This window comes from Marmota flaviventris, chromosome 10 (genome assembly GCF_047511675.1).
Source record: "Marmota flaviventris isolate mMarFla1 chromosome 10, mMarFla1.hap1, whole genome shotgun sequence".
Classification (NCBI taxonomy): Eukaryota; Metazoa; Chordata; class Mammalia; order Rodentia; family Sciuridae; genus Marmota; species Marmota flaviventris.
Window position 1 is genome coordinate 103,192,549 of NC_092507.1, and position 13,634 is coordinate 103,206,182.

A 13,634-nucleotide genomic window follows, 5' to 3' on the forward strand; every position below is an offset into this window, starting at 1 on the left:
CCCAAATAAAAGGTAGTTAAAGTAGTGAATGTGGAAGGTGTCTGATTTGTCTTTTGTGGCAAAGGCTTTTTGTTTGGATTTGTTAGTCTAGGTACATGTTCACATAATCTGTTATGAACCATTGTTAGGTTTAAGGTAAGTTCACTTGAAAAGAGTACTTGCCCTGATTGAGAGTCTTCTACTTTCTAGCCTTGTAATAGTCATTTAGCCTCTGAAGGTCCAGTTTTTCTCATCAATGGAGTGGGAAAATTGGGGTGGGGACTGGGGATATACGCAGTGACAGAATGCTTGAGGCCCTGGGTTTGATTGTTAGCACTGGGGAGTGGAAGATTTTTAGGGTTCCTTTTAGTTTTAAGGTTTAATTGTTGGGCTGGGATTGTGGCTCAGCGGTAGAGTGCTCGCCTAGCACAGGCCGGACCCGGGATCGATTCTCAGCACCACATAAAAATAAAGGCATTGTGTTGTGTCCATCTACACCTAAAAAATAAATATTAAAAAAAAAAAAGATTTAATTGTCATAGAACTGGGGATGTAGCTCAGTGGCAGAGCACTTGCCTAGCATGCGTGAGGCATTGGGGTTTGATCCTCAACACCACATAAAAATAAACAAAGGCATTCTGTCAATCTACAACTATAAAAAAATTTTTTAAAAAGATTTAAAAAATTTAAAAAAAGAAAAGAAAGAAAAATCACTACAAATATTTGCCTTATTACCACCCTGACTTAATAGTGATCTGGCAAATAATTATGCAGAATTGGTGGTACAAGGACTTGCTTTCTCTATCCATTTATACATTTAGTTGGCTTCCTATTGGATACTAGTATAAAAATAATAAAATCTTCATTCACACCATATAGTTTTTAGTATGTAATCAATATGGGTATAATAGCATTACTCCAGATTTCATTAGATAATATATTTGATTAAAAAAAGATTTAATTGTTAAATGACTCATAATGAAGCAAAAATATTTTCTAATCATAGAAAACCATAATGAAATTTATGAATATAGAGGACCTTTATAAATTCAAGTAGTGTGGATGAACTCTGATGCAGATTGGTTAAATGTCTAAATTTTCAAATAGTTTTCAATCCATATGCTTTAACTTGAATTAGGATTTTAGTATTAACATGTAGAGAAATCTTTGGGAAATCTGCTTCTTTGGATATTTCTCACTTAGAATATGGTTTACTCTTTAATTAAAAGTAATATTTCCTAAATTTACTAAGCTTTAACGACATGTGGTTTAAAGGTAGACTTCAGCCCCAGAATATTAAAAATAACTGTACATATAAATTCTAGTATTTTTAGATGAAACTTTATAAGGGAGTAGTTTTTTTTTTTAATTTTAAAATTTGTTCTAATTAGTTATACATGGGAGTAGAATGCATTTTGACATATTGTACACAAATGGAGCACAACTTCTCATTCCTCTGGCTGTACATGGTGCAAAGTCACATCAATAAGGGAAAAGTTTGAAATTTTGGGGCTTTCTCTCCTTAAACTGAAATTGGGTTAATATTTAAAAGTAAATATTTTATAGATATAAATTTATTTTTGATAGTTATAGCTGACATTGGAACTCTTGCAAGGTTATCCTCTTATTTTTGTAGAACATGTTTATTAATTTGTACCTCTGTGAATAAGCACATCTGTCCTACTTGACATTTAGTGCTTTTTAATGAAAACAGGGATTCACATCTGGTTTTCTTTCTACCAGATTATTTGAGCTGTAGTGACACCTAGTGGGTGATGGGGATATAAGCATTAGTGATTAAAATGAATTTAACAGCCAACTTCTAGGACCTTAGGCCATCAAGCATCTGCCTTAATGTTCCATTTCTATTTCTGTTTTCATTGATTAGTAGTTGTAGGGAAATTAAAAGGATTCATATTTTTGATGCCACTCTAAAACATGAAAATGGCAGCTGTACGTACCACTTACATAATTCTTAATTTTAAAGCAGATCTTCAAGGTATCTAATCTGGTTAAGATGAGCAAAGAAATGAAGCAAAGAGAAAGTGACTGATAAGAAGTCATATATGTGATAGAACCTAAACAAGCTTCTGGTTACTAAGCTTTTTATTCAACCCCATATAACAAACACTTTGGATTTTTATTGCTTGAGACTTTGGTTTAGATAGAGGAGCAGATATTATATATATATTCTTAGTAGAACCAGAACTGCACATAATGGCAGGTTCTCTTTCGATGATAAAGGGCAGGGCCTCAAAAGAGCTATTGACAAATGTAGTTAAGTGATTTACCTTTTAAATGTTTATTTGTTAGTGAACATCCATTGCTATAGCATAGGGGCAGGCAAGAACCATCAGGAAGTTCTTATAGAGTTACTTACATTGAGGGAGGCTAGTAGGTGGGTTAGACTAGGCCTTTATGCAACCCTAAGATTGTCATTTCTTGGGTAGAAATCCCTCTTTGTTCATATTACTATTATTTTCTAGTGCATGGTAGTACCATTGGAAGGAATGGAGAACTAATCTTAAACTGTTCATGGCTGGGGTTGTGGCTCAGTGGTAGAGTGCTTGCCTAGCATGTGTAAAGTGCTGGGTTCGATCCTCAGCGTCACATGAAAATAAATAAAGGTATTGTGTCCATCTACAACTAAAAAACTTAAAAAAAAATAACTATTCATAGTCAATCTCAGGGTTTGTGGCACATAGTTTGTTTAATCCAGATTGGATACATCAGGTACAGCAGTGGCACACGACTCAATACTGTAAATGATATACATGTTGTAACATATGCACTACAGTTTCAAAAGAAGACGACAGGAAACTCAAGAGTCATTTTCCCATAGAAAGTTTTCACGTTTATCTTCCTGCAGTTTTGTACAGTATATTTCTTTGCTATGTGATGTTGTTTAAGCAAAGCTCATTTATTATACGAAAATAGAAAAAAAATCACAATTGATGTTTTTCACAATAACAATGGGAGAATGTGACCTCTAAGGAAAACATACTGGAATGTCTGATTATCAAAAATAGACCATCCCTCCCACCTCCCAGGTTTGTAAAATAGTCCATTGGTCCGAGGGCCTCCCACCCCCACCCCCAGGACTTGGGTCAGTGATATCGGCCAGTGTAGTAAAGTAACCTGCTAAGATAATGTCATTCCCACATTTGATGAGAAAAAATGTAGAACATCCTAAATAGAAAACAAGACTTATAAGGAATCCCTTTAAAGCTGTTTCATTTTCTGATAGCCACTTTCTTTTAGTTCTAATGATGCTCTTCATGATTCTGTTTGGGAAACATTCCAAGGGTCATGGGTCAAAACAGTGTTTTTTCTTCATCCGATCATTTTAAAGCTTTGCAAATAACAAGAATTCATTAGGAAACCAAAAAGGGAAAAATTAAAAGTTTCTCAGGTTTCTGTTATCATGGTAACCATGCCGACTAGTATAGAGGGATACTAATATTGCCTTAAATTAACAGCGTTGGGATCTTGCCTTATGTTACCTGGTAATTAAAGTGAGGGGGGTAAATGCCTGAAATTCATTAATAACCTCAATTCTAGTGTTAGCTCAATTTCAACCACTACTGTGCAAAATTTTAAGACCGAAAAAAAATCTAGGTATATAATGTTTTAATGTATACATTCCCTACTTGACATAATCCTGAACTGCAGGAAAAAAACCTGGATAAAGTCCTCAGCATATCCACATGTGGTTTTGGTTAATCATGGATCAGTATTAACCACTTTCTTTTTAAATTTTGTGTTATTGTAGACAATGTGTTCAGCTGTCATTGAGAATATCTATTGGTCTCTTGAAAAGGGTTCTGTACAATTAGTCCTGAGCTTGACACTACTTAGGAAAATAGGGGATTAGGGAAAAATAATAGTTTGCTTCTGGAAGTCCTGATTCCTCAGGGTGGTTCTGAATGAAATATTTTCTCCCCTAATCACCACTCTTGAAAACCAGGTTTTAAAAATATAAGCAAGCCTTATATTTTTAAATATGAAATAGAAAAAAAAATCTCAGGTCAAGATGTTTAGGTCTTGGATTGAATTGTGGTTCTGCCACTAACTTGCCATATGAACTTGGATGAGTCTGCCTGTTTCATCTCTCTGAGTCAAGGTTTTAGACATTGTTGTCAGGAACATAAGGAAAGGTGTGCTTTGAAATGGTATCGTCCTAGCCTTCTCTTCATTGAGAAAAGACAACATCTGACTCAAAAAAACCCTTGACTATTATCTGTTTCTGTCAGAGTTGGTGGTCCATAGATGGTTCCACCCAGGAAATGGTAACTTCTAGAGTTCAATTTGTATTAGCACTGTCAGAGAATTTCCAAGGGCTGTGTCCAAGAAGTATTTCTATTTACAAGACTCTCTAATTCTAGCATGGAGTCTTTCATGGGTCGTCTCCAAAGCATTGCTTCTGGGAGGCAATGTGTGTGTTGGGGGGCGGGGGGCAGGAAGCATTAGTCAAAGGACTACACTTCTGGTCCCAATTCTGTCATTAACTGACTGCATGGCCTCGAGCAAATCCATTTCTCTGGGTCTCACCTTTCTATACTATAAAATGAATTAGATATTCATTCAATTAGACCTAGTCTCTTCTAGGTTTGATATACTCTACTGTATTTTCTGTTTCCACTCAGTTGACATATTTGAATGTAGTGGTTTTTTTTGTTTGTTTTGTTTTTAACCCTCCTGCCCTCAACACTGCCTACCTCCTGGTTACCTCAAAAACCATGAGTGGGAAAAGTATTTTGGGAACCTTTTATTAAGCTAACGTGGTTCACAAACTAAATGAAGCTCAACATCATTGTACCAAAAAGCTGTTGGTCTTCAGAAAACTGATTTCCTTGGTTTTCAGTTGCTAGTCAATAGTTAAGACTTATTAAGCTGATTCAGTACATTTTGATGGTATGTTTATTTTAAAATACCATTTAGCAGTGTAGTCTGGCTGTATTCTATTGTGTAGGTGAGCCATTTTCCTGGGTTAACATCTTTGGACTAGAGGTAAGGTGGGTCACTCATCACTGACTAATGCTGCAAAGAAAGGTGGAAATGAAGGGAATGGTCTAATGATCATTAGGAAGTGTCATGATGTGGACTTTGGAAATGAAAATGAAGCAACATACAACATTCAATTCCTTAGGGTCAATAAAACATGGGGAATTGGAACATCAATTAAAATTAATTTTGTAAGGACTACTAACATACTCCCTTTGGTGTACTATCAAAAGTGACATGGTTAAATCAGTCATTATTCTTAATACTGTAATGACCTTAAATGAAACACAGGCAATTTGTATATGCAACCTTGTGCCTATTTACCTCTCCATCCTTTACCCCATTCAGTTCTTAGGATGAATAATGTCCTTAGGAATTCCTAGCTTTGTTCCATTATCCATGGATTCAAGAGAAAGTTCTTAGTCCTTTGCCTGCCTTCTAAATGGGAATCTGGCTTGGTTCTCTGCCTTTCATGATGAGATGTATGTATGACGTGGATGGATTTATTTATTTTCAGATATGTTTAGGTTGGTGATGTGTTGTGTGCACACATATGCCTCCATAGTTGTATGGTAATACTTTCCTGCTTTCTTAAACCAAAGCTGCAAAGGCAGGAGCCACCCCATTCCCATGTTAAGGGGAAATTCTTGAGGCCAGACCCAGAGAAAGGACTATCATTGGGTAGTGAGGATAAGCACAAGGAGATGAGGATTGAAAGAAGGCTCTCCTCTGATCTTTTGCCTACCTCCTGGTTACCTCAAAACCCATTGACTTCTCCTGCCTACAGGGTCATTTGAACTGGGGTCAGAAGGAAGCCCACAGAGAGAGTTTTTAGGTTCCTAGCTGGTGAAACTCATCTAGATGACTGTGGTGGGCAGAGAAATTCTTGGCCTACAATTAAACAGTTAAACTCCAAGCTGCAGAATGTATGAGGAGTTCCGGGGAAGCTTGTGCATTTCAGTGCCCAGGCTACAGAGGCTGCAGTAGGGTAGCTGGGGATTGAGGAGGGCAGGAAAGGGCTTGTCACTAACCCTGAGGCCCACCTGCTCTGCTATAAGTGATGAAAATGGTTAGGAGGATTCTAGAAATGCTGTTCCCAGCCCCACCAGGATGCAAACTAGAACAAAAAAGCTGTCCAGGTTTTCAAGAAATAATCTTCATTCCCTCATTTGTATGGAGGCGATCAGCTTCTTCCTCATTGCAGCTATCTTCAGAGATCAGGCCTGAAGATGCTTCAGACCCAAGGCATCTTTCAGACCAGGTAAGAATCTCTAATTTGATTTCATACTTTGAAACATCTTTCATGAGGCACAGGATGAACCTGCAGCCTCTATGTGGGAGTTGCCTCAGGCTGGAGGTAAGTCAGAAGACTCTTGTCCATTATGCTGTCCTTTCTGGAAGAAACTGCTCATGGGGTCTTTTTGCAGAGCTCCTGATGGATTTTATGGTGGATCCTGACATGAAGGATAGACACCAGGTGCCAAAGGGACAGCTGCAGCTGTGAGTCCTGGAGTCTTCTGTCCTCTCTTCACAGGTACACTAGAGATGATGGCTTCCCAGAAGTTGGCTTTTCCTTTTTCAAGATCTCAGTGTGATAAATCTGACCATTTCCTCTCTTCCCCAGAAAGAGCAATTGCAAATACTAGTGGTTCCAATGACAAGGGAAACATCTTTGTTCTTAGGTGGACTGGCCTTATCCCGAAACTCTCCCCATTCTTGCTTCATTCCTTCCTCTACATTCACTCAGATGTAACTCCCAGGCACAAGTCTGTAATACTTGGCAGTGACAGAGAAGGCTTTACTAGCACGTCTCAGGATCACTGGATCCGTGTAGAGACAGATGGTTGGACTCAGAGAAAAACAGCCAGGGGGAAGCAGAAAGGTACAGAGACAAAGGAGACAGGGACAGACAGAGCATAGGGTTATTGTGTGGTCAGTTGGCAGCTCTGTGCAGGTCAGCTGGGCAATGAGGGCCCAGACTCAGTTGACCTCACCCACCTGGGAGAATGGAGAAAGAACTCAGCTATAACTGACTTAGAGCCTGAAAGCTTTTGCTATAAAAGGAAGGAAAAAACAAAAAAACAAACAAACCCTCACAAAATGCATTGTTTTGGTTCAAAGATGTTGGGTCCATGGAGAAAAACATTTCACAAAAATCCGTTGGTGTTTTTGTTTTCCACCTTTTCCCATGAATAAATATTATCCATTAAGAGCCTTGAAAAAGGTGCTTAAATACACAGTGTTATATTTTCTTCCTGTTTTGCATGTGACCTCTTGGCCTCTGCTGCTCTTGGTCTTATAGTTTCCTCACTGGGGACTCCAGAAACAATTGTCATTTGGTCTGAGGCTCCCCTTCCAGGACCTGCCTTGACAGGCAGCCTATCCCCCCACCGCCCGTCCCCTACCCTTCCCCTCCCTCCCTTTCTCTGGCCCCAGTGAGATGCAGTATCACAGGGCTATGTCCAGGTCAGCAGTGGGGACCATGGGTGCCCCTTGCTGCCTCTTTTTCCTTCTCAGTGCTAGGGGTGCAATGGGGCAGGCAGAAATAGTGGAGAATGGGGGAGGGAGTGGTCCCACTGGCCACCCACCAACATGCCAGCCCCCTTCACTCCCCCTACCCCATGTGGCTTTCTGTCCAGTGGTTTTACAAGGCAGAGACCTTGACAACATTGCTGGCTATGGAAGGAATGTTCGTGTTGGGGCCCGGGCTGGCAGGGGGTGGCCGACTTTCCCCCTCTGGGGTTAGCGCTGGGGGAGTGGGGATGCTGATGATGGCTGTGGTGATCTGGGATGTTTTGCAGTTTGGTCTCAGTCCGTCATCTGCTTTCAAATTAAGGCTGGAGCGACTAGGATAGAAAAGAGTGAGTTGATGATGGTTCCTGCTTGCCAGCAGCCCAAAGCTTCCTTGACCCCCTACATTTCTTGCTTATTAGGAACTAGGAGAAAATTTTGGAGACCGTCTACCTCTGCCTTGGGTAATCAGCTTGTAATTTTCCACTCTCAACTATTATTCCTAAACTACTAACAATTACAAAGTCATGTGAATTGGGCTCAGGAATGTAGAGTATACATTCCCCACCCTATCCCCCTGCCCTGCAGTGGTCATTTACCTGTCATTTGTGACATTTGGCATTTGCTTTCCCTGAATTCTCTGCAACTTATTTGAAGGTAGTGGGACGTGGCTTCAATAGAAGCAGAGAAGGGAGGGAAAAGTCAATCTGTGGTTCAAAATCATTCTGGGATAAGCCATGCATAACACAATTGTGAAAATTATTTCTTTAATAAAATTTCCTTCTTTGCACTGAGATGGATCATTTTGGATTGTTTTTGAGTTTTAAAATCCCTAATACCCAACCCCACTTTTGGCCTGCTCTGTATCCTCCCATAGCCTGTGAAGGCCTTTGGGTTAACTTCAAAGGATGAGAAAGATGGTGGGGGTGGAAGGAAGATGCGGGCTCATGCATTAGATAAAGGGGCATCTTGAAGGTCCACAAATTCTCCAAATGCTGAAATTATTGAATTCTGCGAATGGAGTTGCACAAGGCTTTGGGAATCATGGGAGGGAAGTCACCCACCTGGTAGTGAGGGAGGGCTGCTCACTGCCCTGGATGTGGATCGTACTGAGCTCTTGCATGCTGCGTAGGCGAGTTGCTGGCAGGTTAGAATTGGGAAGGTGTGTGGTCTTCTTGTTACGACGGGAGCAGCAGGTGGTTGTGAGGCCTGGGTGGCTGGACAGTGAGGGACTTCTTGTGGATGGGTAGTTCTGCATTGAGCTCTCCATGCAGTTCTGCTCAAACATCTGCTCATCAATAAACTCATGGTTCTGTGGGAGGCAGAAGGAGAAGAAGTGGGAAAAAAAGGTAGGGAGCAGGAGCATCACCCTATACTCTGAATGCTGCCTGTCTCTGTTTTGGGCCTTGAAGGAAGGGCTTCCAGCTGCCCAGATCACTGATAAGCATTTGGGTGAGGTCCCATGGGCATCAAATGTGAAAAGAAAGCATTCATATTAGCAGCCTGGACCATCAGGTTGAAGGGTGGGGACTATAGTTGTTATGTCATGATATATCCATCTATAGCTTTAAGCAGAAGGGAAACAGAGGACATGGAGAGACTCAGTGGCATTATCAGAGCTAGAAGCAAAGATTTTTCTTTGTAAGCTTTGTAAGATCTGCCAGAGATGGCAGATAAGGAGTCATTGAGTAGAGTATGCTGGGTCGTCTTTTTTGGATCTTATGAATTATAAGATTGTCACAGAAACTTTTAAAAGCACTGAGTCATTTACAAAATTGGGAGAGCATTTGTCTTAAAAGGGCCTGGGTCAAACTGTTAGGGATTTGATTTCTTTCCCCCTTTTCTCCTGATTATGGGATGTAGATCCTAAACATACTTTGGAGGCACAGGAATCCCAAGGTCAAGTGTAAGCATGGGGAGGCAATGCTAACAGTCTCCTTCCTAATTTAGGTCAAGAGGGTGGCAGGTGGCTGAACCCAAGATAACTAGAAAATGGCTGTTTGGCCAAGGTAACTAAAAATCCATGGTGTTAATGGTCTGACTGAGGCTACCAGGGTGAGGAGAAAGTCTGAGGAGAATTAGCATGAGAACTGAGTTCAGAGACAGACCAGCCCTGGCAGCCAATACCCAGAGTCCCTAAGATGCTAGGGAGGTGGCTGGGACAGAGGCTGTGCGTGGATACTTACAGGATGCCAACATTGGTGCTATGTTCTACCACCCCCTCTAAGCCCCTTGGGAAGTCAAAAAAGGGAATCAGAAAGGGAGTTTGATAGTTCAGCACAAAAAAACTGGAAGCCTGAACAGGTACATGTGTGACAGCAGAGGTAGGAAAAGCCCCAGAAGAATCAACAGCACATGCAGGGAACCAGACCAGGGGTAAAAAGAAGAGAATCTACAGACTCAGAAGAATCAGAGAGAAAAACATCAATTGAATTTTTAAAAAGTTATACCTTGATGGTGGAGGTTCGTACAGATAACAGGGGATCATCCACAAGATAGGACAACCCCTACAGGACAACATGCCAACAGAAGATAAAAACACCATTGATTGTACATTCCAGCATTCACAAGCCAGTTTTGACATTCAAACTCTTAATCCCAGCATTCCACCCTTTGAGTTCAACATTCATCCCTAGTTCCAGCATTCTGTCTCCCTTGTCCAAACATTCTACCCCTTGGCTGCAACAGGACACCCCCCCTCCCACTTCCCCAACATTCCTTCCTTCATTCCTCCCAACATTCTGTCTTTTCCATCCCAACATTCCAGCCCTGAAATCCAACATTCCTCCCCTAAAATCCAGCATTCCAGAGCTTTAATCCCTGAATCCCACCCCCACAGTCCAACATTCTTTCCCTCAAACTCAGCATTCCACCCATTCAATGCCAGCATACCATCCCTCAATTCCCAAACTCCCATTTTTTTCAATACCATCATTCCAGCCCTTTAAACCCCAATATTTTCACCCATGTTCTTTCAATTTACACATTCCACCTAGCTCATGCAAACTTGGAAAGGGCAGTTGGGTCCGGGCCTATCCCTTTGGCAAGTTTAGTCTTTGAGAAAAACTCTAGATATGCATATACAGCTCTAAGTGATAAATCCTTGAAATAAGGGTCTCAGAGCACCTTGCATTTTGGAAGTTCTCACTGGGTTCTGCTGCCATTCATAGTATCCATGTTATGCACAGATTGAGTCATCTAGCATCTATTCCTGCCACATCTGGGAGGCCAGGATACAGAATAGTTGGAATTAGGAAGTTTCTTCCTTAGTGTATTGATCCCTGACTATAGGCTTTTGGGGGAGGATGTTTCTAGAAAGGAACAGGGAAGGATTTCCCTTTGGCCTGTCTACTCTGACTTCTCCTTCCCCACTATTCTCAGCACTTTTTGCCAAGGGTTCAGGGTTAGCCCTACTGCCCTTTCTTTGAGGCTGTTAGTGAGGCACAAGCATCATTCACATTCCAGCTGTGGTACCCTACACCATAACCACTTTAACAGAGTTCAGAGAATCTGAACTCCCTAGGAATTGCAGGGTGACCAACAGGGGTTTGAACTGATAAATGCTGGCTAGAGAAACATACACATTGCTTCCTTCATTCACTGCCTTCCATTTCAAGAGAAATGTAGGGCACAAAGGAACCCACAGATTGCATCAATCTAGCCCCAGGGGTGGGACAAAAATCAACATTCTACTTTCCTGTGCATATTCGGTCTGGATTTTGAAAGGTGACAGTACATCAGAGCTGAGAAATGGATGGGCCGAGTCCTTAGCCCTCAGCCATCAAGAAGAGGACTGACAGAACTGGTGGAAGGCGTAGGAAGGCTAGTGGCCTGGCTTTTCTCTGATGCTGCAGGACTGAGCAGATCTCCCACCCTTATGACCTTGCCCCATTTCTTAGGTCTTTTTCCTGGGAGTTGCCAGACCCCATCACTATCTTTTGACTCTGAAGGGGACAGACTGACTCCTAGTGCAGGATAAGGATGTGAGCAGAGCCCTAGGGAAGGCCAGGGGTCAGGGAGGAAAAAGGAGATGGGGTGGACTGGCACTCACAGTGGTCTTTTCCAGACAGTGCAGCAGGTGGTGGTGCTGGCTCTCGATGAGCGATGTGGTCTTGCCCATGTGCTCCTCTTCTGGGGTGCCCTAGAGAGAGAAGAGGAGGAACTGAGAGTGAAGTTGGTGACGTCTCCTCTTTCCAGCAACTTAATTTCTCCACAGGTAGAAGGGCACCAGAAAAATCTAGATGAGCCAAATTTTAGAGTCAGCATAGGACATGCTCACCTTTGGGGTGGGGGTGGGGCTTTTGTCGGCAGCTGGTTTAGGGGTACTGGTGCTATCCCATAGGAAAGGTGTGTGGGTAGGGAAAATTTGGAAATGTCCTCCTCAGGGCTCAAATGGAATGGAGGGGGGCGCTTTTGGACAGGAGTGCTGGTGTCTGTTGAGAAAACAAGCTCATCTTTCTCTTTAAGGTTCCCAGCCAGGTCCTTTAGGCACTTACCGCCAGTTCCAGAGCCTCATTGAGGAGCCCATTGCGCTTGCTGTGCAGGTAAGCATTGGAACTTCCTGTTTTGGCCACACGGATCCTGGCAAGGCGGGCCTTCTGTGACGGGCAGAAATAATGAAATAGTGAGGGAGATCCAAATACAAAAAAGACAGTGGGGCTGGCAAAGCCAGCAACAGTGGGCTTCCCAGAGGCAGGTGACATCTAACAACAAGGAGGAGTGGCGTCTCTGCTTAGAGACTGTGGGACTGGCTCTGAGACACTGTACCCACTTTGAGCAGTTTGGCCATGGTGAGAATTCCAAGGAGCTTCCACTTATGGTTTTTAGCCTGTGTGTACCTGGCAGAGAAATAGCATCTATCCAAATTCTTTTTTCTTCCAAAAGTTTCATGACCTTTACTCAGTATCACACAATGTTGTTCAATTGAGTATTATCTCCTAACTAGATTGCAAGGGCCTTAAAGGACAGTATGTGACAGTGGTCTTTATTCTACTAGGATCCACTACAGTTCCCTGCATCAGAAGGTCTCCAAATATTAGTTATAAGAAAAGCCACCAATGCACATGTGCCCCTCAAGAATATGTTTTATATATTTACCTTGCTACTGTTTCTCTCTCCCATTAGAATGTAGACTCTTTGAGGGCAGGAGTTTTCCTTTGGTTTAATGATGTATCCCCAGTGCTGAGTAACCAGAGAGTCAAACTTCTTAAAGTTAATAAATGTATTTACAATTGCATATCTAACTTTGGGAGTGAGTCATGTTTGGATGTGTCAATATATGTGCACTGTGTTGTGTATGTTGGTGGGAATACATGTGGTGCTCATGAGAGGTGACCTGGTATGTGGAGGTGGGGGGATGGAACACATTTCCATATACCACTTTGGCTTTAGCTAGGACTGTTGAAATCTCCCCAGCTCCAACATGGGAAGCTTCAGCAAAGAAGGCCCCCTATAGGGTGTTTGCATGGAAACTCTGTCTGAGCTTCTCTCCTGCTTGCAGAGGCAATGGGAGAGGCTGGCCGTGCTTCACCTGCTGGCTGCTCTTCTTCCTAATGACCATAATCAGCGTCACCATGACGGCAGCACAGCCAAAGAGAGGGGACTAAGAGAAAAGAGTCTTTGGTACTGGGAAGAGGGGTTCGTGTTGGTTTAAAAAATGCAGCTTGAGTTTCAGGCTCTGTAGGTCTAGACCCAGCACCAGGATCTTGCTTCAAGAAGCAGAAAAAAGCCCACAAGGATCACAGACCCATCCTGGAGTGGAGGGCTTCCTCCTCCTGCCTCTGGGCACATCTACAGATAACTTCAGTATGGATTCTGAGCAGATGAATCCTTGAGAAATTGTGGCAATTTCCATTTCTTGTCACATTCTCCCCAAGTATTCCCCCAACCCCAAGCATCCCATCAGCCTGGTTCATCTGCTAAAAGGAAGCCATGGGCTCAGGTGTTCAGGCCGTCAGCAGATGTACTATGTCTCCTGCAAAGTCCCCCATTAGCCAGAATTTCCCTGCAGAGACAATTCATTCCCTTCCCTGGATTCTAAATGTGGGGAAGATCCTGCCACAAATCTGAGGACAACTGCTCCTTTAGATAAAGGAGAGAATGAAAAGGGGAACAATCTGGGAGAGAAAGTCCAGTAAGTC

General features: G+C 42.3%; 1 protein-coding gene and 1 long non-coding RNA gene across 2 annotated transcripts in view; one reads left to right on the plus strand and one right to left on the minus strand.

Moving 5' to 3' along the window:
- The first annotated feature begins 4,716 nt into the window (after window positions 1–4,716).
- On the plus strand, window positions 4,717–8,288 carry LOC139707278 (uncharacterized). The gene is made up of 2 exons (XR_011708906.1): window positions 4,717–6,244; window positions 6,411–8,288. It is a non-coding gene; the product is annotated as an uncharacterized lncRNA (long non-coding RNA).
- A 177-nt stretch (window positions 8,289–8,465) lies between these two features.
- Kcnd3 (potassium voltage-gated channel subfamily D member 3) overlaps window positions 8,466–13,634 on the minus strand; it is a 195,713-nt gene continuing 190,544 nt past the window's right edge. The window contains exons 3-6 of the mRNA XM_071618187.1: window positions 11,991–12,092; window positions 11,546–11,635; window positions 9,945–10,001; window positions 8,466–8,806 (exon numbers count right to left, since the gene is read on the minus strand). Coding sequence (XP_071474288.1) covers window positions 8,537–8,806; window positions 9,945–10,001; window positions 11,546–11,635; window positions 11,991–12,092 — 519 coding nt within the window. The 3' untranslated portion in view covers window positions 8,466–8,536. The remainder of the gene's footprint in view (window positions 8,807–9,944; window positions 10,002–11,545; window positions 11,636–11,990; window positions 12,093–13,634) is intronic.